The 24362-nt window shown below is 38.3% G+C and overlaps 1 protein-coding gene across 3 annotated transcripts; it reads left to right on the forward strand.

Moving 5' to 3' along the window:
* The first annotated feature begins 9601 nt into the window (after positions 1-9601).
* LOC137856947 (alpha-1-antitrypsin-like) lies at positions 9602-21109 on the forward strand. 3 transcript variants are annotated; one of them, XM_068682870.1, is made up of 6 exons: positions 9602-9875; positions 10635-11324; positions 11892-12162; positions 12944-13091; positions 13975-14119; positions 19492-19702. In XM_068682870.1, the coding sequence occupies exons 2-6, from the start codon at positions 10652-10654 to the stop codon at positions 19548-19550; spliced, it is 1296 nt and encodes a 431-aa protein (XP_068538971.1). In that variant the 5' UTR covers positions 9602-9875; positions 10635-10651; the 3' UTR covers positions 19551-19702. The 3 variants fall into 3 exon arrangements, 2 of the variants coding, with proteins under 2 accessions (XP_068538971.1, XP_068538970.1); XM_068682869.1 differs by lacking the exon at positions 19492-19702 and having other exon boundaries at positions 9605-9875; positions 13975-14254; XR_011096899.1 differs by lacking the exon at positions 9602-9875 and having other exon boundaries at positions 10571-11324; positions 13975-16854; positions 19487-21109.
* Positions 21110-24362: the final 3253 nt, after the last annotated feature.

Consider the following 24362-nt stretch of genomic DNA (forward strand, 5'->3'; position numbering starts at 1 on the left):
CCGCTTTCTTGTCTGGGAAGAGGAGTCCCTTTGCTTCAAGCAGTGAGAATTCAGTGGAAGCCCTGAGCTATTGCTTCTGCCAAGGCAAGATACCATCACTCAGTGGATCGGGAGATACCAGCCTCTCTGTGAAGCAGCGGCTTTTACAGAGTTGAGATCAATGATAACTTGCTGTGGTGGAGGCAGCCTGTTTTGTGGTAGCTGTTTGAACTCAACAAGAGCTGGGAGCAGTTCCAGCGAGATCCCACCCTGATAAATCGGTGCACCAGTACTGATTACAAGGTAGGATGGTGAGATTTTTATCAGAGCAGGGTGGCAGAAAAACAGGTTCCGGGCCTATTGCTAAAGGGAAAGAGGTTAGGAAAAATCTCACAGTTGCTAGGACAGAGCAGAGGCTTTAGGAAATAACAAGTGTAGCAACTTCCTGCCCCATCTTCCTGCCCCATCTGCCTCCCAGGCCTTTACTTTTGAGAATGGAAGCAAGGAGCTACAGGAGGAAAGCCACAATGGGAGTTTTCACACGGTAGTGAGAGGAATAGGGTGCTAGCCTGCCCCTGGCAAAAGTCTGTCTTCCCACAAGGAAGCTTTGAATGATGGGTTTTGAAGGAATCTTACCAGCATGTGGAGTGTCACCACAGTTGTCCCCCAGTGGAGGTGTTTCACAGTCAGAACAGCAGGTTAAGTTGAAGAGTAACATGGTCCTGGAGCAGGAAGAGGGATTTTCCCAAATCTCCCTGCTAGGGAAGGATATGAGGAGGACGGGTAACAAACTAGTCATGTGCCATCCATATGTGGAAGGAACGAAAATGCCTGTAGCTCACAGTGTGGAGATCCACAGAGCCTGGGTACTTAACAAACCTGGCTGATGTTATACTCACCATAGTCTTGATGACCTTCTTTAAGAACAGAAACAATTCTGTCAAGTACTGGAGAGGGGTCCTTTCATCCTAATTCCAGAAAAATCTGACCACATTGATCTTCCCTGCATCATTTGTCCTTACTGCTTTTGTCTGTCTTAATGGGTGATAGGGAACAATCTTCTTCATGCTATCTAATTATAGTTATGGTAAACAAGGAAATGGCATTCTTATAGACTAAAATTTTCATTTAGAGATCGTCTTTATTTTGTCTGTGGTATTTGATGGAGTCTTTCATTCATGTGTAGGTAATTTTAATCTTCCACTACAAAAAAAAATAAAAATCTAATTGGAACAGATGAATTTCATACGTACATTCCCTCAGTCTATGCAACAGCTGGACCCAGACTAAGCCCTGAATGATACCTAGAATTTCTTTATGTCCTATAAAGTGTTGTCCATTTGACTTCTTTCAATGACAGGCAGCAGAAGGGCAAGTACAGCTTATGGTGGAGAATGCAACCTCTTACCCTACAATAACTGTCCAAGACAGGTGATCTGCTGTGAGTCTATTAACCCTTTCCTGACAGGAAGCTCAAAGAAAAAGGACTTAACTAAAGAGAGCTTATCTCAGTTGTGAGTCCCGGCAAGGGAAGATGGACCCACCAGTCTCTGAAAAGCAGCTTAGCTGTGTCCAAGCAGCCAAGCTTCTCCTGGCAGTCTCTGAGCCATGTGGGGGACAGCAAGTTTGTTCTGCCTGACCTTGTTTATGGTCCACTGGGACTATTTGTTGATGGGATAGTTTCTGTCAGTAAAGCTCTGTTTGTATTTCCCCATGGCAGGATCTATGAAATATGTTGCCACAAACCATGGAGCAGTGTGATTTTAGGTCTAACTCAGTATGTGTCCAATGCATTTTTTACCTTTCATCAGTAAGGAAAGGTGCTGACTCAATGCCAAAAGGCACAAAGCAATGATCTAACCACAGAAATACCAGTTGATCCAATAAACCCTGCTAATCAGATGCTACAAGTACTTTGTACTTTAATTTCTTCACAGAATCATAGCATGCCTTGGGTTGGAACAGACCTTTAAAAACCATCCATTTCCAAACTCCCTGCCATGGGCAGGGACACCTTCCACTAGATCAGGTTGGTCAAGGCCCCATCCAGTCTGACCCAGCTAAGCAGTTTGAGGCTTAACTTTGTTCTCCAGAGAGCTCTCCCTTGAACGGGCATAGCAGCTCTCTTTCTGCAGCTGCATCATCAGTTCAGCCCTTAACTGCTGTTACTGGTTTGAGGAAATGGGAATTTGGCCAGACACAAGCCAACCCAATTCTAATTGTTTCAGTAGAACAAAACCAGCAGGCGTTTTTGTTTTGTTTTGTTTTGAACCAGCAAGCTGAGAATCATTAAGGTCTTAAAAATCAGTTGACTTTGATGGTTCCTGGGCAGGGTAGTTTTGGACTGTGGATTCTGAGAACCAGGCATACCTGTATGGCAGCTATAGGGCAGCCAGTGCCTCACAGCCCAACTCATCTTTGACATGAGTCTAGTAGCTTTTGGAGATATAAAGAAAGCTTATAGCAGTGTTACTCCCTAATCCAGCATTGAAGTCTTTTCTCCAAAACACAGAGAAACCAAAGTTTCCCAAAAGAAAAAAAATGTGCAAGAGAAATGTGAGCAAATATTTAACTGAAAACTCCAAATATTCTCTGCAGTGAGAGTTTAATTGGATGCAAATTCTCAAGAGGGAAAAAAAGCATGAAGATCACCATGGGCTATGTAATTCCAGGTCCTGTGAGATGTCTGCAAATTTTATCCAACCACCTAGCAGTCCGTTTTGTAGTGCACCTCTGCCCTTACTCACAGGGGGACTGCTTTGGTGATATCATCCATTCTCTGTAAAAAGTTATCCAGCAGTGATTGATCTGGAAAAAACCTTTGTATTTTCCCAGTCCAAGGTTTTACAGAGAATCCATTTTTAAATAACATGCAATTTGTACTTTCCTTAGACTAACAGTTTTAAAGAAAACAATGTAATTCATTCATTTCATGTAGATGTCCTTGACTGTGATTAATAGCCTAGTTGCACAAACTCAGATCAGCACAGATGTTGATGCAAATGACTTTGCTGGCTTCTTGCAAAAGAGAATTTCCATGATGAAACTAGCTTTTCAGTTCAGTCCTACCCCTAGAGATGAATTTATCACAAGTGAATTAACCTGATTTATACAAACGAGTTATTTATTTCTCTTATATTCAATTGCTTTCAGTTTCTTTTCCATAAGCCATCTGGAAGCAAAATACTTATGATTTATTACTTTACTAAACAAGAACATATCCTTTGCGGCTGGAAAACTTCTGTTAACATCAATATGATGCTCTCATGGAAGGTCTGATGAACACTGGACTTTGCCTGACTTGTGCAAAAATCTTATTAAGGAAAAGATGTTACATTGCTTATCCTTTCTCATGTGGGAAATATGGACCAGGTGGAAGATGCTCCACTGAAGGAAAATGTGTGAAAGGGAAAAAGAGCACAGAAAAAGATAATCCACTAATTGTTGCAGTAGTCATAAGAACTTTGATTGCAGCCAGGAAAGAATCTTAGAGCAAGAGAAAACATCTGTACATGGTTGTGATGAAAGATGTAACAAAAAGTGAGTCTTAAAATGCATATGAATGAAAAAGAGAGCATATGCCTAGACCTCATTTAGATATGCTGCTCACACAGATTTTCCTTTAGCCAGTAAAAAAGCCATACCATACCTCACATGTTCAAGAAATAGACGCAGTGCAATTTGATTTTTTTTTTCCTGTTCCTGAATCTTTTATTTTTCAGGTCTGAGCTCTGTCCTTCAGGCAAATCTTAGGGAAGAAATTTTAAGACATCTCAGGATCCACCTGCCTCTAACAGAGGTTATTGCCTTGTGTCAATGCTGGACATTGTGCTGTGTGTCATAGTCTTGACATACTCAGAGTTTTAGCAAGGGTGATTCAGAAGAGCCATCGAATAGAGGCAAATACACTCCAGTCCTAGGTACATCTAGGTGGGCAGGGTAGAGAAGATGGTGCTGTGGTCATGACATGGCTGTACCACGTAGGTACAACCCCAATACCAAAGTGTTTTATTGTTAATGTTTGCATGTTAATGGAAATGGGGTTTTGCTAACCTAAAAACATGAACATTGGAAGCTAAAGGCAAACACACCATATTTTCTTTTTCATCTGTTGAAACAGGGAAGAGAACTGTCACAATAAACCATCTCATGGATATGTCAGAACATCCCTAAAGTTTACAGTGTCAAAGAATTGTTTAAGAAAATGGAGCACTTGAATCATATCATAAACTTAATTTAATTGAATATTTTTTTATTCAGAGCTAGTTGCTTTAACTTCTGATTCTTCATTATGGCCGACAGTATTAATCTATTAAATAATAACAAATGATTACAAGTTTAGTCCTAATACTTTCTACCTGGCTCTGGAAGCAAAAATCTTCAAGTGTAATTCTAAGATATCTCCATAAAGGATTTGGTTACTTCTTGTTTGAAGTCATGTCTGCACCAGAAATTTAAATAATGTGAGACATCTATTTAAATTTAAATTTAAGTAGCAATGCCAAGAGGTTTCTCTGTGTAGGCAACTTCATTCCAAAATGAGAACTTTTATTCCCTGTTGAAATTGTCATTCTATAAGTTGCCTGCATGAGAAAGGTTCCTTTGCACCAGGATAATAAAGTGTGTGGGGCAAATTCTGCTGGTAAAAAGTTCTCATTTCAGTAAACCAGTTATGACTGGTAAGATTTCTGCAAGCTTGTATTATGAATTTGCAAGCCTGTTTTCTGCGGGTACATCCACAGATACAGAGCCTCATGTTCTGGAGATTATGGGAAATGGAGCCCTGTGCCACCATCTTCTGGTAAAATCAAGGAATGGACATGACAAATTTTGTCATGTCTTGAAGCCTGAAAGAGCACTATACTTCTGGCTTACTATTGCTGTGTCAGTAGGGATTTTTGATTTTCTTTTTAAGTTTTACATGCAGGATTGGTAAATACTATACTTGAACTGACTAGCTACTCAGGAATACATCCTCAGTGTTATGGTAAGTAGTTTATGTACGGTTCAGTTCTGCAATGAGGTAGGAGGCAAATTAAATATTAGAAATTATTAGAGGGAAAAAAAAAAAGAGCAAATCAGATAGGAATATTGTGCCACTGTTTAATTATCTGGATCATCTACACATCGATTAGAGCAGGTAGTTCTGCTCCTGTAATAACAAAAAGAATATATGAGAATTGAAACATCTTTAGAAAAGGGTACTAAGGGTAATCAAAGTTCTGAAATAGCTCCTGTTTGAGATGAGAGATCTTTAGCTAGGGAAAAAAATATCTTGGGGGGAATATAAAAGTGGAGCAGATTATGTGGATGAAGACTGAAAATTTACCATACACCTAATGCAGAAGCTAGGGGCGTTCTTATGCCCCTAGCTTCTCATGGAGGAGACAGCTTCAAAGCCAAAAAAAGCAGATGGTTCTGCATACAGCCAGTGGTGTATGTAGAGTGGACATTGCAGGATGATCCTGCAGTCCCAAAGGTCTATCAGTCCTGTACATGTTCCACATGCACCTCTCCCAGTGCTCCACTGCACAACACTTTTGGGGGAGAGTGCTCAGACCCAGGACAATAAGACTGAATGGAAGTTCTTAAGCTCTCAACCATCTTTTGTGCTGCAAACCTCAAACTTTTCTTGTTGAGAGAGGATACAATCAAATGGAATAGGAAAAGGTCAGAAAAGACCCATATTTACCCAGGTGCATTGTACAAGCTTTCTTCTAGAGGCTGAAGTAACCAGCATGTTGTCCTTCTCCCATTACATAGCACTGGCACTAGATAAATCTAACTTGTAAGCAGGTGCCTTCTAGCTTAAAAATATATTTGTCTGGAGAAAGTGAATGTTCAGTGCTACATATCCGTGACTCTAGTTTTTATACTGAGCGTAAATCAGTGGAAACTTAGGTCATCTGCATTTCTTTGGTAAGCAAATAACTTTCAGTCCAAAGCATACAATGAACAACAGTTCAAAGATGCATCATTTCATCATTTTCCAGTTCTGTAATTCACCGTTCCAAACTTGGAAAAACTTTTCCAAAGTGCTTCCGCAATAGTCTAGTTTAAAGCTGAAAGTCTCTTAGAAACAATTTAAATTTGAAGGGTTTCTTGGCTGATTTGCTCCAGATTGGTTATATATGGAGTTATAGTCTGCTTGCTTTTCCAAGGTGGATTCTTCGTAACGATGCTTTTCAGTCACTATTCATCTAAGCAACTGCATTTTATGTACCATGTTTTTACCAAGAATTTTTGCATTTGCTAACTGCATATTCACTCAAACCAATTTTATTACAGTTCTTCAATAAGTTTTATCAGGTAGCTAGAGTACATCTGAGATTCAGGAGTGTTAGGCATTTAGGAATTAGTGTTAGTGTTGGGCATTTAGGAATTCCCTGCTTCCAAAGTATCTATCAACTAATGCCACAGAAACTGAATTAAAATATAAGCTTCTTGGAGAACACATATAAGTAAAGCTAGGGATAAAAATGGAGCAACATATTATTGAAATGTAATATATATAAAATCTATTTTTTTTTTAATAAGTAAATGTAAGGATGATGAAAATATTCATGACAGATAATGAGAAATTGAGTCACATGAACTGTGTAAGCTGAGAAAGTGTGACTCTTAACCTCAAATGCAAAGAAAACAAAACAAACAGCTTGGTTTCCAAAGGAAACAGCCTCAGATTTTCATGTCTGTAGCCACTTGCCTTCTCTTAGCTAACCTCCATAACACTGCAGTTCATTGCCAAATAGCAGTTAGGCTTACCAGAGAACTAGGAAATTGAAAAAACATTATACTACCATGTGAAAATCAGTGAAATCCAAGTTTGTACCTGCTGTGGGGATGGCAGGCAGGTCTCAGCTGCTGTAAATTTTGCTCGCAGCAGCCAGCAATGAGCACATGGCAGGGATCCCCCACCTAGGAGTGCAGTTTGTGGGGAGAAAAATGTACATGAACATTTGTACTATGAAAATTTAATGTGATGTGAATCAGTACCATGCACTGACGTTGTGCTATTAATCTTCATTAGAACAGAACAGAGGGATAAACTCAGAATTTTAATCTCATTAATTTCTTTGGGCTAGTTTATTGGCTGGACGCTACTGAAGTTGATGACAAAGGGATGGTTTGCCTAAAATGAGGAGATGGATACTAAACTAACATAAAACTATGAGATCAGGTAAAGACAAGTTCTTCTACCTCACCACAGCTTGCTGAAAGGAGTCTACATTTAACTAAAATATAAAATAGCCATATCTAATGGCTTATTCCATTCTGATGATGATGACTTCTCTGAAAGAGTGAAGGTCTCTCAGCCTGGGTATTTACAGCCTAATCAGCTTATCTCCTTGCCTCATTTTTAATATATTCTGGTTTTTATTCCTTTCATTTACACTTGATGTGATTTTCAAGTCTTTCAACAAAATCCTAATGATTAAGCTTAAAATATTTTTACATCACTTCATAAAATGGTAGGAAAAATATTTTTACTATTAGCAAAAATTGGTTTAAAGAATGGGAATTTCATCATATAAAATCCACAAAATGTGTAATTTTTCAAGCACTTGAAGAAAAGGTCTTTTGTATTAATAGTTCTGTTAATAAAACTTCACAATTAGAGACAACATTTCTTCAGTTTTTGTCCAATTCGAGTCACAATGCATTAATTTTTGCCACAGGTTCTGATTTAGCAGCAATAATGATTATCTTTAGCAGAACTCCTTATACAATACTCATACGGTTAGAATTAGTAACACACATCTTGTGTGATCAGGTATCACATTCAAAAACAGTTCCTAGGGGCATTATTTCTTATGTGCATTCAACAACATGCTTGGGTAGTTCTTGGATAGAAATCTAAGGTTTTTTGTCTCCCAGGCTTGTGCCTGCGTTATTAGGTTAACATGTCATACTAGTTGATCTTTCCCCAGCCACATGAATACCTATAGATCTATTTGTATTTCTACACATACATATTGTGTGTGTTTCATAAGCAGAAAAATCCAAACAATTATCTGCACAACTCATTTAAGTATTTTTTAACTTTCATTTTATTTTTAGGAAGAACATCCTCAGAGGGAAGATTGGGAACTGTTTTCCCTTCACTTTCTTGTCAATCTCTTGCAGCCTGAAGATTAGCTATTCCCCTGCAGAAGGGGTTGTTTGGGTCTGATTTTCTCAGGTTGAACTGTTCGTAAGATTTGAGGGTCTCGTATCCAGATCAAATGATCAAGTGCTCCAGTCACTTGGTCAGCAAACATAAGATTAGTGTTGCCGATGTCAATAAGAAAATGTTGTTCCCTGCCCTCTTTTGCTGTTTGACTATAGAAAAGAAAAGTCTTGCCTGTCTTTTGTGGTAAGGAAGGAATTATGTGCATTATCTTTTATATATTTGTGTTTCTTTGGCATAGCAAAACCTAGAAAATGAAGTCTTCTCTGTGAATGGCTTAGATACTTGCTAGGCAACACGATATTACTGAATTACTATTCCTTGATCTTACAATGGGTATAAACCACAATAAATTAGTTTTTATTTGTTTGTTTTTGTTTTGTTTTGTTTTGTTTTGTTTTTCTATTGAAAGCAACATAAACATTCTTTCCTGCTTTGTGTTCTTAGATAGCATCAGAAGGTACCTTTCCTCCTCATTGCCTTCCCCAAGAAGGCAATTGCATTTACCAGGAGGTACCAAGTAGGTATTCCCACCACAGACCTGTCACTCATTAAAACATAAGGAACTTGAGTATATTTTGGGAGGTGTCAATGCAATCAGGTATGCATAGTCTATACGTTTTTATCTGGCACATACTTAACCGATCTCTTAAACATGTCTGTGTTCCCAGGATGGAATTTTTAGCTTATCCATTGTTGCTCCAAAGAAATTAGAATCGATTTGCTGTGCAGCTGACCAGGCACCCAAATCTCTCCTGGAGCTAGAGCTCCAGCTGTCCCAGGCCTTTCACAAAACAAAGCTGATAGAAGAGAGTTTTCTACCAAGTCCCTATGCCTTCCACATTTTTTTTTCTGTCCTTGCACTTGCTGTCCTGTTGTTGTTTTGGTTTTGTTTTGGTTTGTTTGTGGTGTTCTTATTGGTGTTGTTTCTAAAAGGATGGAGAGAATTTAACCAACCACACCAATAGTCACAGGTGATGTCTAGCAGTAATGGGGCAGCAGCTGCACTGACTGGCAATGTCTCCCAAGGGTGGTAAAGCCACATTGCCAGCTGCTGTTATTCGCTAAAGAAACCTAGAGACCATCACCACTTACATACACTCTGCTCCCCTGAAAAGAAGCCCCCAGACCAGTAAATATGGAGTCAAAAAGGGAGTATGGTAAGGCAGAAGGGCTTTATAAATCTTTTTTTTTTTTTTTTTTTTTCCTGTTTTGAAATCCTGACAAGAGGAGTTATGTGTCTGGCAGCACCCCTGTCCTGTTTGCTGTCCCCCTGAGACCAGGCTGGGAAAGGCAGGCAGGCAGGCAGGCTGCACTTCTTGGGGAGCTGCACTGGGACCTTTGTCCCCAGGAGCCAGACCCAGGCTACTATGGGTGGCCTTCACGTGAATTCACCATGTTCTTCTCCAGCCACAAAGGACACAGCTATCCCACCAGACCCACGCAGAAGGCTTGTCACAGGAATCCACAAGCATGGGCACAGCAGGAGATGTTCCCTGTCACTCAGAACCCCACCATCCAGCAATATTGACTTGGACAATTAATCTCAATGAACTGTCCATAATATCTATGCCATTACTGCTTGCTGTGCATCCTCACTGGTAATTTTTATTTGAAGTAATTAATGATTAACGGGGACACTCCGCTTAATCCTGTTTAATGGTACTGAAGGGAGCAAGGAGCAGACAAGATCAGATGAACTCATCAAGGTCCTCTTTGTAGCACTGTAAGTACCCTTTCAACTTTTTCTTGGATCACTTGGACACATCAGTTTGGGGGATTATGTTGTTGCCCGGGAAGGAGGGCTTTTCACATGTAAACAGAGCGGTGTGTCTGTTATGCAAAAATTCAGAACATGTCAAAAAACAGCAAGAACTGCCTGCTAACAAAGAAGACACTTTAAGTAATCAAATAATAATAATAATAAAATAATTATTCTGGAAACAAAAAATATCTATAACGAGATTTCACTCCCACAGTGACTCAATTTTATCCTTGAGAAAATTGTATAAGCATTTTGTAATTTGTCTCCTAAAAGTATGATCTGTGTTTATATTACATTTTTGTTTAACATATATGTAATTACCTATTTATTTGATTAAAAGAGAAAGACTAGTAGTGCTGCAATAGCCATCCTGCAGTATCAAGAGTAAATCCAGCTTCCACCATTTTCTCTGGGGAAAAGGTCAAAAACTTCCAGTTATTTGCAATTTGAAATTAACAAACTAGCAAACCAAAAAACAGTTTTATACTATTTTTTTTTAAACTTGTTATCATGAACAACATTGCATCTTTTGAGAGAGTGCTCAGTAATTCACATAGTTACCACACATTCTTTCTGGGGATCACTGGCATCAGGAAAGTGAAACAAAAGTGAAATTTTTGAGAACAGGTATGTTCTGAGAATCTCATTTTACATGGCTGGAGCACACAAGGATGAAGAAATTAATTTCCCTGCCATATTCGGTGTCTATCTCTTTTCCAGGAAGGGTTAAAAGGAAAATGAAGCCCACCTTCTCCTTGTGTTTATTACTGGCTGGTTTGTATGCTGCTGCCCAGTGTCATCAGCACCCTCACTACCGCAATAAGCAGGATGATCCTAAAGGAGCATATTACCCAGGTCACAGTTCTCATGGGGAAGGAGCTTATCCAGATAAAAACAAAACTTTTGTCAAAATAGCTCCCAGCAATGCTGATTTTGCATTTTCATTTTACAAGCTGGTTGCATCCGAGGCAACTGATCAAAATATTTTCTTTTCACCCATAAGCATCTCTGCTTCCTTTGCAATGCTGGCATTGGGTGCCAAGTCAGCAACGCTGACGCAGATTCTGGAAGGGCTTGCCTTTAACCTGAAAAAGACTCAGGAGCAGGAAATACATGAAGGTTTTTGCCAGCTTCTCCACATGCTGAACCGTTCAGATGGTGATCTCCAGCTGAGCCTGGGCAATGTCCTTTTTATAGAAGACATGTTAAAACCACTACAGAAGTTCTTGGATGATGTCAAAAGCTTTTATGAGTCTGAAGTCTTTTCTACTGACTTTAACAACTCCTCTAGTGCAGAGAACCAGATCAACAGTTATATTGAGGAAAAGACAAATGGGAAAATTTTTAAATTAGTGGAAAATCTTGATCCTCTCACTGCAATGGTTCTTGTTAACTATGTCTTCTTTAAAGGTAAGAAATATCAAAGGGTGCTAAGGTTGTAACTTAGATGCTTACTGCTTATTACAGGAAATGAAAATCAAAAAGAAAGAAATTATAGTTTCTAGTAAAAGGGTGTTTTTGTTTTTGTTGTTTTTTTGTTTTGTTTTGCTTGTTTTATTTGTTTTTGTTTTGTTTTTTTTTTTTTTTTAGTTGAAGGAACCCATGTTCACTATCTGGAAATTATTCCTATAAAATCCTGTACATGTGTAGTCAGCATGAATGTCTGTGTCCTCACTTGGTTGAGTAAAAGACTGGATTTTTTTAACAAACATATTTGCTGTGCTTGGTAAATTCTTTAACGTTTTGATAGACTCATGTTCTAATGAAAGACGATGTTTTCAGTATTACCCATAATTGCTTTTAAGCACCTTGGAAATAAAAGCTGTGATACTGGAACACCTAAGGGTGCAGTAACATGAATAAATAAATAAATAGGTTTGCTCTAACCAAAGGAAGACTGTGAGACTAGATCCTGTTTTATTCATAGTGACCATTCCTCTTTGTATTTCACTGAATTATTTTTCTTTTTGTCATAAGCCCATTGGGAGAAACCCTTCAGTGCTTTATATACACAACAAGAGGATTTTTTTGTGGATGAGAAAACAACTGTAAAAGTTGACATGATGTATCGGAAGGGTTACTACAGAAATTACTTTGATGAAGTGCTGTCCTGTTGGCTGGTTCAGATACCTTACAATGGAAATGTTGCAGCATTATTTGTTTTGCCTGATGAAGGGAAGATGAAACAGGTGGAAGATGCTCTCTTGAAAAGGACCATGTCCAAATGGGTAAAGTTTCTCCAAGACAGGTAAGAGATTTTGCTAGGGTGAGATGTGACCATGTTATATCAGTAATGTAACCATGTATACATTAGTCATGTTTGTCTCACCAAGACAAAACATTAAAGGGCAGGTTATATTCTTGAACTCTGTTCACTTATTGGTCCCTCTCTGTGCATGACTTCCCTTTTCTTAGTTGAAAAATGAAAAACAGTTCTGGGTAGTGAAAAACAAGTTGCTTAGCACCAAGTTGACAAAGTTAATAGGCACTTATCTCATATGGGCAATGTGAAACTAAAATGGAATTTTAGTGTTTGGTTTTTTTTTATTATTATTATTATTATCTTTATTTCTGAAGTGGGCATTGGGGTGTTGAGAGCCAGGTGGTATCTGCAGTATTGTGTGTAAAAGGAAATTTTAATCATTCACCATTACTGAAGCTGTTTTTGTGGTGGCCTAGGCCCTGTTCTGTATTTAAACAGCCTTAAGTATAAGGTATAACTAGCTATAATCTTTTGAGGAACACCTGCTTCCTAGTGAGGCTCTGTTTGCAGCAGAATTGCTGGGGCTGTATCTCACTGGGCAACTCTTTGAAACCCACTGTGAAAGTGGAGGTTAATATGGGCTTATACTGCTCCAACACTTTACATTACATGGATATACTGTCCAGAAGTGTTATTTGAACCCTGATACTGCTTTCAGTTTAACTTATAACATTTAGAAAAATAAATGAGAATTGTCACTAAAGTGAAGCTATTGAAGAGCATTACCTAGTTGAAAATTTGTCTTTATGTATGTTATTTTTTACAGAAAAATACATCTGCACATACCAAAATTTTCTATTTCTGGTACCTATGATGTGAAAAAGATAGTCAAACAAATGGGTATGACTGATATATTTACTGAACATGCTGATCTGTCAGGAATTACTGAGGAGCCTGGACTGATGCTTTCAAAAGTAAGTCAGCACATGAAACACAGTGACCACATGATTTGCCTGTTCCTGGGTATTGTCATTAATATTATATGAAAAGATTATCCCAGTTTCTCTGAAGCAAAATTTAGTCATCAACAGCCACTAGTCTGGAGGCAAGGGAAGACATACCATTGCTAAAACTGAAGCCACACTTGCACAGAAGGGGTTATGCACACATGGCTCAAGGATGAGGAAGAAGACTTACATATCATTAGATGTTCTTTTGGCTACCAAAAAAAAAAATAAAATTATCTAAAGGTAGCATGTTAACTTTGGTAAAATATCCTCTTACTCCCCTTAGAGAGGGTAAAAAGCTATTATTCCTGCCCTTCTTGTGCTCCCAAAAAGTTATTTTTTTCAACTAGATGATAGGGTAGATTCCTGATAACACATGAAGCTGCCAAACGCAAAACAAATCTAGGCTAAATTACCATGTTTCTTTACTACCCAAACTTCTTGTCATCAGTCATCTTGAGTGCTCTTTGGCTGTCTGCTGCTCAAGGGTTGCTCTCTGCACATACAGCTAACAGAGGCTACCAGGGGTGGTATTACAGTTGATGGTGCTGTGGTGAGAAGGGCAGGGCTGGTGATGGCCTTCCCCAGGCTGGTGCTGCTGGGTTTCAATCCAGGCAGGGTTCTCTGGCAAGACTAAAGAGGGTGGAGGCCTGGCTCCCCTCCTGCTGCCATTCCCAACCCTAACCCCCACCCTGGCCCTGGTGGGGCTTCCCTTCCCCCATCCCATGGTGCCTAGGGTGGGTCTCAGCTGCCACATGCGTGCTTGGAGAGCTGGCCCAGGTCTCCAGAGGAGTTGCTCTCCTCTTTCCAGCTTGTCATCTGGAGGTTGTTTTGCTCTGTGTCCTTGCAGGTGATCCACAGAGCTGTGCTAAGTGTTCATGAGAATGGCACTGAAGCAGCGGGAGCCACAGTGAAGGAGATCACCTGGAGATCTGGCGATTTTCCCCGTCCACCTCGAATCAAATTCAATAGGCCCTTTCTCCTGACAATTGTGGATAAGTATACCCGCACCGTCCTCTTCATAGGGAAAATTGTAAACCCTCTGAAAAGTAACTGATTGGCCAGAGGACGTGCACTTTTGCACATTGCTGGCTAATTCCTGTGATACAGTAAAACATTTCTGTACACCACTGTGTACTAGTGCTTGTTTTACAACTATTATCATTATGTACATTTCTAATCCCTTAAAAGATAAAAACTATTTTTACCTTGTCCAAAAGACACTGGTATTTCTCCCCTGCCTACCACTGTATACAGCTTGTAGTATTGATGAAGTACAAGTCCCCTTTCCACCTTTTTTGTAAGAAGCCCTTCCTGACATGCTGCAGTGGGGTATGTGAGGTGGGCTGAAGTCCCTTGGATGATGTAGCTATTGCTGTACACTCAGATTGTGTGTGTGGAAGGTCAGGAGAAGGGAAATGGGGAAAAGGAAATGGGAGGTGTAAGTCCTGTCAGCTTAACCCACCAACCTTTGATAACTGATTTAAATGCAGATTTCCTCAATATTGGTGGTTTTTTTTTTTTTTATTTTTAATGGAATGAGGTTGCAAGATCACTTACTGGGACATTGGAATACGCTATGATGCAAAGGGTTGGCCAGGGTGGTTGTTTTAGCTTGCTTCCCTGTCTCCTTTGTGGAAGCCTTCCTCATGCAGACAAGAAAGTTGGTTTGTTTTACTGGGGTATTGCCCTGAGATAAAATTAATGGTGGGGCAGTCCGTGTCATAGCACTAGTTTTCTTTTTATGGATTTATTGTTACTGTAATTTCTCATTTCTCCTACTGATGCTGCCTTCACTGTCATGCTTTCCAGCTAGATATGGCAGATTGTGGTAGAGGAGGAATGAAAAATTGTAACTACAGAAAAATTTTATTTTCTCACTGGGAAGAGTAAAGCTTTCCTAGGTTCTGTTAACCTCCATTAAGCTCAGAAAGCTATCATAGACACACATGCAAAATGCAGGTAATATTTGATAAGTCACTTTCTAAGCATTAACAGTGGATTACTGTATAGAACAAAGACATACAGTTATTTGAAATTTGTCATTTTTCATTCAAAGATGCATCAGCCTAATTTATTGCTATTGTATTGTGTTGCTTTATAGTGATTCTTGGTCAATAGAATTTTAACATACCAGATATGCCAGGTAGTTGTGTGATTATGAAATGAAGGAAACACAAAGCAGTAAATATTTAAATTATTTTATTTTTTACTTTTTAAAATTAGCATCTTTAACACATCCTATTAAAATAAGAAAGCGAATAGAAGCACTTAAATTACAGATTGATTATATCTTTTGCTATAGAATAACTCAAACTGGTAAAGATAATAAATAATAATAAATAAATAAATAAATAAATAAAATACAAATGACAAATTTTTAGACTTTAGTCTCTTAAAATGTCTGTGACAAAAATAAAAATTATAATATTTCTAAAACACGGTTATCCTGGTTGAAGATCTTTATTTTCTCTGACATTAAATTAATGCTATCAGTGTTAGTAATTTGTAGGTGTAGGTATGCTGATAAGGAATAGAAAAGTCTTTTCCATGTCAGCCGAGCAACATTTGATGTTCACACTCAAAATTCTTTTCAAAATCATGTAAACAATGCTAAAACTTCCTTTCTGATAGCTGTATTTGGTCTATTCAATACTTAGTGAAAGCTGTTGGCTTCAGACTACTAGACATATATACATGTAAGTACTTAATCTTGGTATAACATGCATAAAGAAATTCTAGAGAAGATCACTTAAAAGTTCTTGGCAAATCTTAGGGCTAATTCAGGACAACATGCTGAAGTCCAGCTTTGCAATGACAAATAACTCCATAGGCAAATATCAAGAGACACTATGTTTGTTGTTCCTTGTGGACCCCAGATCAATAGTGTCTATTTGCTAGCATTGAAAAAAAAAATAAATCAAAATGATATTTTTCCAGTCAGATTTTATTTGAGAAGCAGTCTTGATGCTTAACCTACTTAAATGTTATTGAGGAAAACTCAAGCTGCATGTGGGAGAATGAGCTGTTTTTCTTTGCCATTTAGGTATTAAAAGACACTACAAGATATATTGTGAAACTCTAATAGAGTGGGACCTTTCCCTACATTATTTTCCCAAAGGAAGCATAAAGAATAAGTAGGATGCTTAATTAGAATTTGCATAGAACTATGCTTATATAACATAAATTGTATATTTTATTGAATTCAGAAAACTGTTAAATTCCCCTCCTCCAATAAAAGTGCAATCTTGAAATATGTATAACTTATTCCCCCCCGCCAAAAAAAAAAGTTCTTAAACAATTGTATGCCATTCACTATGTCATATCTTTCATTAAGTGATTAAATTTTGCATTAAAATATAGGGGCTAGAGGCAAGGGTGTTTGTGTTTTCATCCCTGCTATTCTCATTGTTATAAACCTTCCTTTAATTTTAACTACAGTTTGCTTCTGGACAATTTAAACCCTTCTGTTTCTTATTCCACTCTTGTTTGTCAGCTGAAATACCTCTTCTTTTGCAGATGTTACCTTCTCTGTATATACAGATTTAATTTTTATCTTCCCTCAGCCTATGCTTTTTACCAGTCCTGGCTCTTTTTCATCTTCTCATTGCCTGCGTGTTCCTAATATCATCTTTTTACACCTGTTCCAGCTATAATGTACCTTCCTTGAAGAAAAGACCAGAATGTTCTGACAATTTCATATAATGTCTTCAAGACTTACAGCTCTCCAGTATGTCCAAGCAGTGTGTTTTCCACTTCAAAACTATTTAATATTTATGAGCTACTTATCCTTTTATTAGAATCCTTAAGGCAATTTAAAACACCTTCTGTCCACATGCACTGGATTGTCTTATTTATACTCTGAGTTTAGTCCCTGGCTTTCTAGAAGTATTAGGTCAGCTTTCAAGATCAGATAAAATGTAGCCAGGATCCAAGCCCTGAATAAAAGCATACCTTGATCATTCTTTATACTTGGGAAACCTTGTCTAAAAATTAAATAAGACTATGTGAATTTTAGACTGTCTATCATTAAAACTCTCTGCAATACTAAATTATCACTGATTTAAATGGATATCCAAAAAGTATCATGAAATTGCTGTAGGTAGCAAATCATCTTCAGATAGGAGTAGGAGCTGTATACAGGTGTATTCCTTGGTTCCCTGTTTCCTCAAAGATGAGGAAATTACTCTTACTGGAAATATGCAGAAGATGGCATATTTGAGTGTCAAATAATGAGTTAAATAAAGAATTGAATAAAAGCCCCCAAAACTGTCAGCCTTGAGGTTGTTACAAATTCAGAGTAGTCATGTTTTGTTCAGAGAAGTGATTCTTCTTTCAGTCAACTATTTCTTTCCTTCTTCTTTTATGGATTTTTTTGTTGTTGTTGATTTGTCTGCTGACTGAATATCATGATCAAGAAGTTTCAGTGCAAGAGGGGGAAGACTTTTATTTGAGCTACTTAAGAACTTTTGCTGTTCTGTGCTAGTGCTGTTTCATACCACTTAAATGCCATGACATTCCTTGAGGATGGAGCTGGTTTGATGGACCATCTAAGGGACAAAGTGCAAGGGACATTCTCTAACCCAGCTTACTCTGAAGCCTGCATACAAATCTGATGGGGAAGCACACAAAACCATGTGTGTGCCAGAGCCTTAGCCTCAGTGATGTGTATGTGGACTCTCAGAGAAAATTGTGATTGTATGACTTTGTAGTCTCCTCTAAAGGCTATTTTGGGTTAAGAGTCATAGAAGAATGCCAGTCCAGCAGAAGCCTTGGTGCAGCACACACTGAATGGCTCTTTGAAATAAGAAGAGGAAAGAAAGCACTGTGGGAATAGCAATAAAGAGTGTATTTGCAGTTTTGTCATAACTAGTAAAGAGTTACCTACAAAAGTGAAGCAAAATACAAAAAGATAAATAAGGAGCTCAAAAAACAGGATTAATCCATGGTGGAGATGCATTTAACCTTTACCCACAAAATACATTAAATTAAAAGGGATTTGGAAGAAAACCAACAGAAATTGTGAGTAGTTCTAAAGGTCATAAAAGAAGAAAAAAACAACTAGAAGAAAAGTGTGGGGGCAGAGAGGGTAATAACATACTTGAAGTAAATCGAGGAAAATAACATATTTCAAACAGCCAGTGGTTAGTGCCAATGCACAGGTCTCTTTTCCCAGTGCTGTGTGGCATCAGCTAGGAAGAAACTAAAGGCATGTAACATAGCCAACAGCCTTAAAGGTCAGGGTCTGAAAAGCAAATTGCATATTCCACTGGAAAGACTGATTAATGCTGTGGTAAATGTAAGCACAAATAGGAACCCATATTTTGATAATGATAGAAGGCAGAGACTGCTTAAAGAAATTCCTGTCAAAGCTGAGGTGCATACAATGTCAGTGTATCCTCATCAGACAGGAGATATCGCAGAATCATACCACAGTTAAGGTTCTTTACAAGTTAATCCCCTTTGTAGTTGTAACAGTCACATCTTGTTAGTGTTGTTTTGATCCTGAATATTATATTCCTGTACAGCATGGTACTGTTCTTTCTGCAAATCATTCTCAGGACACAATAACAAAGTAAAAAATTAGCAAGGTTTATGAAGTTCTGGCATGAATGGACCCTATGATACTTCAGGGATGGTGGGGTAGGAGTCTTTGCTTAATGCTAGCATGTCTTTCTTGGTGTTGATCATTGATCATCACACCCACAGCATCTTCTTTTTGGGGAAAAAAATCATCCCTGTGAAAAAATAATTTGTTGGTACCAGTCATGTCCCAGCCTCATCTCTTGGGGGTGTCTGATTTCTCTAAGTCAGATATCACATATTGCATTATATATTCGGAGAGTCTAGCAACTGTCATTGTAACTAACAGTCATTCCTAGGCAATATATGTGAATTTCTCAGCTTTCAAAGAACCTGGTGATTTTTCACTGCTGGGAAATCAGTGGCTGCTAAGAAACAGCAAAAGTCAGAACAAAACAAATGATGCACTTCACAGAAACGTTTCCAGCCCCTTTGAATGGAGATTCATAATGTTAACTCAGTAATTCTTCTGTACATTAGAATCTTGGCTTATACTCTGTCATCTGGCCAGGAGAAAAAATATCTGTAGGGCAGGATGGAAGGTCTGTGGTTATTTGACTCCTGCAAATCCTTGGCAAAGAGTTGTATGTCTTTTCTTCAATTACAACATTTTAGTCTTTTTTGTCTTACTTATTTCACGATATTTTTTCTCTGCATATGAAGACAGTAGAGTGTTATGATAATTCTATGTTGATGCACACAGACAATCACTTGAAGTACTGTTGTGTTTCACTCCTAAAATCTAATTTGAAACTTCTTCTCTCCTGCGCATGCTGAAGTTTACCTGGTCCAATGCTGTCTGCAACTTTCTGCCAAACAAAGATTCGCAAGATGTTTTCCTGAAGATCAGTTTGATTTCCATGAACTGCTTCCTGATTATGTCCTCTGAGGCTGGTTACAGAGCTTTCAGCTCTTCCTACTTCACCTTTCCAGGAACAGCAACATGCTTCAATGTCCAAAAATCTGAGATCACTATAAACCGGAAACCATTTTATGTCAGAAACAATTTCTGTCACAAATCAATTCAGTCTGTACAGAAAGAGGGTTTACACTGTCCATCAGAAATGTATGGCTCCATGAACAAATCATGTTTCAGCTGAGGCTGTTGGCTTTCCATTACATTCCTCACATCTCTTATTCTCTCTGGATAGCTGGCTTTGACATTTATTATGAGATTTCGCCAGTTTAAGCGGACCTGAAATTTTTTGTTAGGAGTTAAGTGAAAAATATGTCACAGACTATTATCACAGTATCTTCAACAGTATGCAAACCACTAGATACTTGTATTTAAAAAATAATAATAATAAAAAAAAAAAATAGGGGGGAGGGGGAGAGAGTTTTCTCAGAAGCTGATATACAACATCCAGGATTCTTTTTGCCTTCTTATTCTGTATGGAGTTCAAGCAAGACAGCAAAGAGTAGAAGAGGGCATAACAATTGTGCTAGAGCCCATGTTATCTGTGTTACTTGGGGTACAGTTTCCTAACAGTTTCCTATTTCCCCTTTGTAGAGGGGTGATTTTGACAATAGTGTTAAGGAAAATAACCTTTCTGCAGAACATGAACCAGGAAACTGTCTGCTCTTTTGGAATTGTTAGTAAATAGACATGCTCTTTGAGTTTCTGTGAAGAAGCATGCCATGTCTTGAAGAGCACAGCTCTTACATGAAAAAAGGCTGAAGTCTATTGTTTACTTTTGGGATTTTTGCCAGGTTTACAGCAGTACAAGGGAGCAGGTAGAAGGGAGAGGGGGATTACCATGATGTCCAAGATGTCCATGTGGTGCTGTGAGGAGCAGAGGCACAAGATGAGATTCCTCTTGCAGTTTCTGTGAGGTAGGGAAGCAAGAGCAGCCAGCAGTACGCCAGAGATAATTAGTTCATCTGCCTGGGCAGGCCAGTGTGCAACATAGACTTTAAGTATTCTAATGTTTGATTGGAACTGAATTTGTAAATGTTAGAGCTTTTGGCATAAATAAGACAAAAAAAAATGATGCCAAAGAAAAAGAAATCAAAGGAAATGATTGCCAGGAAAAAGACTTAACATTGCACTTTTCACCCCAACCAGTTAGATGTTATTTAGTCACACGGTACATGTTCAGATCAGTTGCCTCCTGTTTGATCCCCAGGTAACATAGGTGCCATATTCAGCCTGTCATATTCCTACTGACCCAGGCTCCTGCCCAGCATTACACGGGGACAAGGAGAGTGCCATGAGATGATTCTCCTTGACACAGGCTTGCTCTGGCTGAGACTCTCACTTGCAAGTGCAGTGGTGCTGTTGCTTCTCTACTGCTTGGATTGCAAAAGTTGGCTTGGGTTTGACCCTCATGCTGAATATATAAGGTCTTTAAAGCATTACAGCTTGGGAATGTTCAGAATAAAGATTCTGACCCTTCTGTTAACTGTCTAGGATTTCTAATTCTATGTCATTTTTATATGACACTTTTGTTTGCATTGTCTTTTATTTGCATACTGTATGGCATATTTAATGTTTTGGTTTTAAGAGGTTTTAATCTAGCTTTTGTATATCCTTGAGTCTCTGGGGCAAGCTTCCTGAACTTCTTTCTCCAAGGCAAGCTCATGCATAGGAACTGGCAGCTGATGTGTCATAATTGCTTCTTGCTCCTTCTTCCTTATTTTGGAATTAAGCGGAGGAGTGCACTGTGTGGGGTGAGGGTGTGGGGTGTGTCTTCTGCACCAAGTTGTGCTGCAGTTATAGAGCACTGCAGCAAATGAAGTTTCTCTTCTGAGACATATTTATAGCTGTTCTATCTGCCAGCAATTGCCACCTCAGCATCTGCTCAAGGCCTGTTCTCTGCCAGGCTTGAGGAGGTGGTAGTTACCTCTCTTTGACTTTGTAGATCTGGTACAGTGGAGTTAGACACAGTGTTTAATTTAGACTCATTTGCATCCAACTCATTCAGTGAAGTCCTATGAATTATAAATGAAACTCAGAGCTATTCCAATCTCAGATGACTCACATTTTGGCCAGTTTTTGGGTAGTATAACATGTGGAGGTTGCCTACAGCAATAATTCACTTTCTGCACTAAAAAGAAATGAAGAAAAATAGAAGGACAAAAACACAATTGGGTAAACACACAAAGTTTTAATACTAGCTTCTCTTCTAAAAACATTCCTTTCTGTAGTTGTTCTGTACAAACTAAAACATCACAGATAAAAATCTTCATTTAATTCAGCACAGCAAAATGCAAATTAGTTCAGAGGCCATAGAAAGGATCTGATATGTCCCATCTTCCTATTTTTTAACAGTATGTTATGTTTATTTAGTTTCCTTTTTACTGACATTTATTCCAAAAATGGTTCTTCCCATGATTCCCCAAGAATTCCAGTTCTGTTTTCTTCCCAAAGCACTACTTTGGGATTTGACATGTATGCTTTGGATGGAGGTGGACTTTGGGTGGAGAAAGATGATGAAAGGTCAAGAGAAGTTTAAGGGGAAAACAGCCTTGCTAAACACTTCGGTATTCATGGAGTTTGGCAACATTGAACTAACCACTGAGACCTAAGCCTTGTATCTCATTTCTGTGGGCAAAAATGAGGAATTATTTTTGGCACTCTGTGGATTTAATGGCTGTTCCAGTCTTTCTTTAGAAAATACTTCAAAGACATTAATTAAACCTTTTTTCTCTTATTGTTTGCATGCTGGTCTTTGAGCTCACTCATACATCTGAACCACCATAAAATTAACCTCCATACAAAATATTGATGATACTTTATGAAGTGATGGGTAATTCTCATGATTCTTTCTTACCAAACTGTCAGTTCCATTCCTCATTACCTTGTAAATGGCAGCCAGTAAACAACAGGTCCTCTATGTGATTAGGCTGCACTCCCACATAGTCACTGATAACACCAGTGATTAGCACGGCTTGAAAGTTGTAAGTTACTTCAACATCTCCCTAGAAAGCAGCAATTTAGTTGAAACCTGGCTCATCTCAAGGTAACCACCAACAGTACTGACTTTGCATTAGGTCTTACAGGAGGTCATTAGCTTTTACAATAGAGGAAGGTGGCAAGAACAACTTATTCTCTCTTTTGAGCCTCTCCACTGCCTCTGCATTGCTCTTCTGGGGCAAAAGCATTCACTTGCAATTTGCTGCACAAAGGTCTCACATAAAACCTGGCAGAGACAGAGGAGCAAGAGAGCCATGGAAGTTTTCCTTCAATTCCTGCTAAGCAAGGTCCAGATGAATAAAGGCAATGTACTGGCTATAAATGACAATCCAGAAGTTTCAGGACAAAGCCAAAGAGAAGCATGATGCTGAAGTGGACAGAAACTGAAGAGAAAATCAATGATCAATTTGAATATGGAAAATTCTAATTAGGAACATTTTTTTTTTTTTTATCCATGAGTTAAATGCCAGAAGAGGATACCCAAAAAGGTTGTGAAATCTCCATCCTTGGAGGCAAGTCCTCAAGGAACCCTACCTAATTAGACATGTTTTGAGAAGAGGTTTATATTAAGTGCCCTCTGGATGTTCCTTCCAACCTAGACTTTGATTCTAAGATTCTATTTCATAGAGATAAAAATGTGGGGAAACAAACAAACAAAACACTTACACACTTGTTGACTATGTTTAAAAGTAAAATATTTGTTCAGAGAAACATAATTCCAGAAATACCATGTCTTATTATCTGATTAAGATCCTCAGGTTTTAATGTCTTTGCCATTTTCATTGGCTTAAAGGTTGCTGGAAGAAACTATTTGCCAACACACCTGGACAAATTTTGAGCTTTTATTACTGAGTGGATGCATGTGTGTTGTTAGAAAAGCACAACACTCATATCTCTTTCTTTTCTACTTCAGTATTTTTCTGACAGTTCTATCTCTCTGCTCTACGCTGGGTCTTTTTCCAGGCCCCTGGCTGAGTTTCCCCCCATGCAAATGCTCCATGGAGTCACTCTATCAGGGATCTCACTTCACACCTCTGACTTCTTACTCCTGTTTCTATGAAATTTGCCCACTTTTTTGCATGATGTTCACAAAGCTCATTTGAATTTTGCTGGGAAGCACAGAAAGGCTGCACTAGCCAGGATTATTGAATATAGGTTTAGTTCTTATCCTTTCTCTGTTCAAATTACTAATTGTAATTGTGGGTTAAACTATCCATATCCAAAAATGGGTAAACCTTGGCTTAGAAATATGGGTTTGGAAATTTCGTGTAAGGCAATTTCCTACTCTTGTTGAAAAACATTGACATGTTAACAACAACAACAACAACAAAAGTATAATTTCTGAGTTAAAAGTGAAGAAACTGTAAACTTAGACCTGTGACTATCTCTGTGCAGGCCTAACATTGTCTTGAGAAGCCTAGCTCTGTGCTGTGCTCAGGGTTTTTTTTTTTATCTGAAACAATGATACGTGTTGGAGTTATTATAGTCTTGACCATACAGATTGTGGTTACTTGGATGATCTAAACTCTTCACGTACCTAGGCAACTAGAATATTGATTTGATATAGGCATTACCAATGTTTGGCTTTAAAACAGCCTTTATCAGCCTTTAACAGCCTTTGTGCAAAATAAGGCACATCTTAATCTTATTAACTGAGACCTGTTTTTAAATTGGACAGTCAAAGGAGACAAAGTCTGTATGGAAAAACAGTTTGAAATTGCAATATTTAATCACTGTAA

This window comes from Anas acuta, chromosome 5, assembly GCF_963932015.1.
Source record: "Anas acuta chromosome 5, bAnaAcu1.1, whole genome shotgun sequence".
Taxonomy (NCBI): Eukaryota; Metazoa; Chordata; class Aves; order Anseriformes; family Anatidae; genus Anas; species Anas acuta.

Coding starts and splice junctions, on each gene's coding strand:
- LOC137856947 (XM_068682869.1), top strand. CDS start 10,652: ATGAAGCCCACCTTCTCCTTGTGTTTATTACTGGCTGGTTTGTATGCT. Junction 11,325..11,891: donor TAACTATGTCTTCTTTAAAG/GTAAGAAATATC, acceptor TTTTGTCATAAG/CCCATTGGGAGAAACCCTTC. Junction 13,092..13,974: donor CTGGACTGATGCTTTCAAAA/GTAAGTCAGCAC, acceptor GTGTCCTTGCAG/GTGATCCACAGAGCTGTGCT.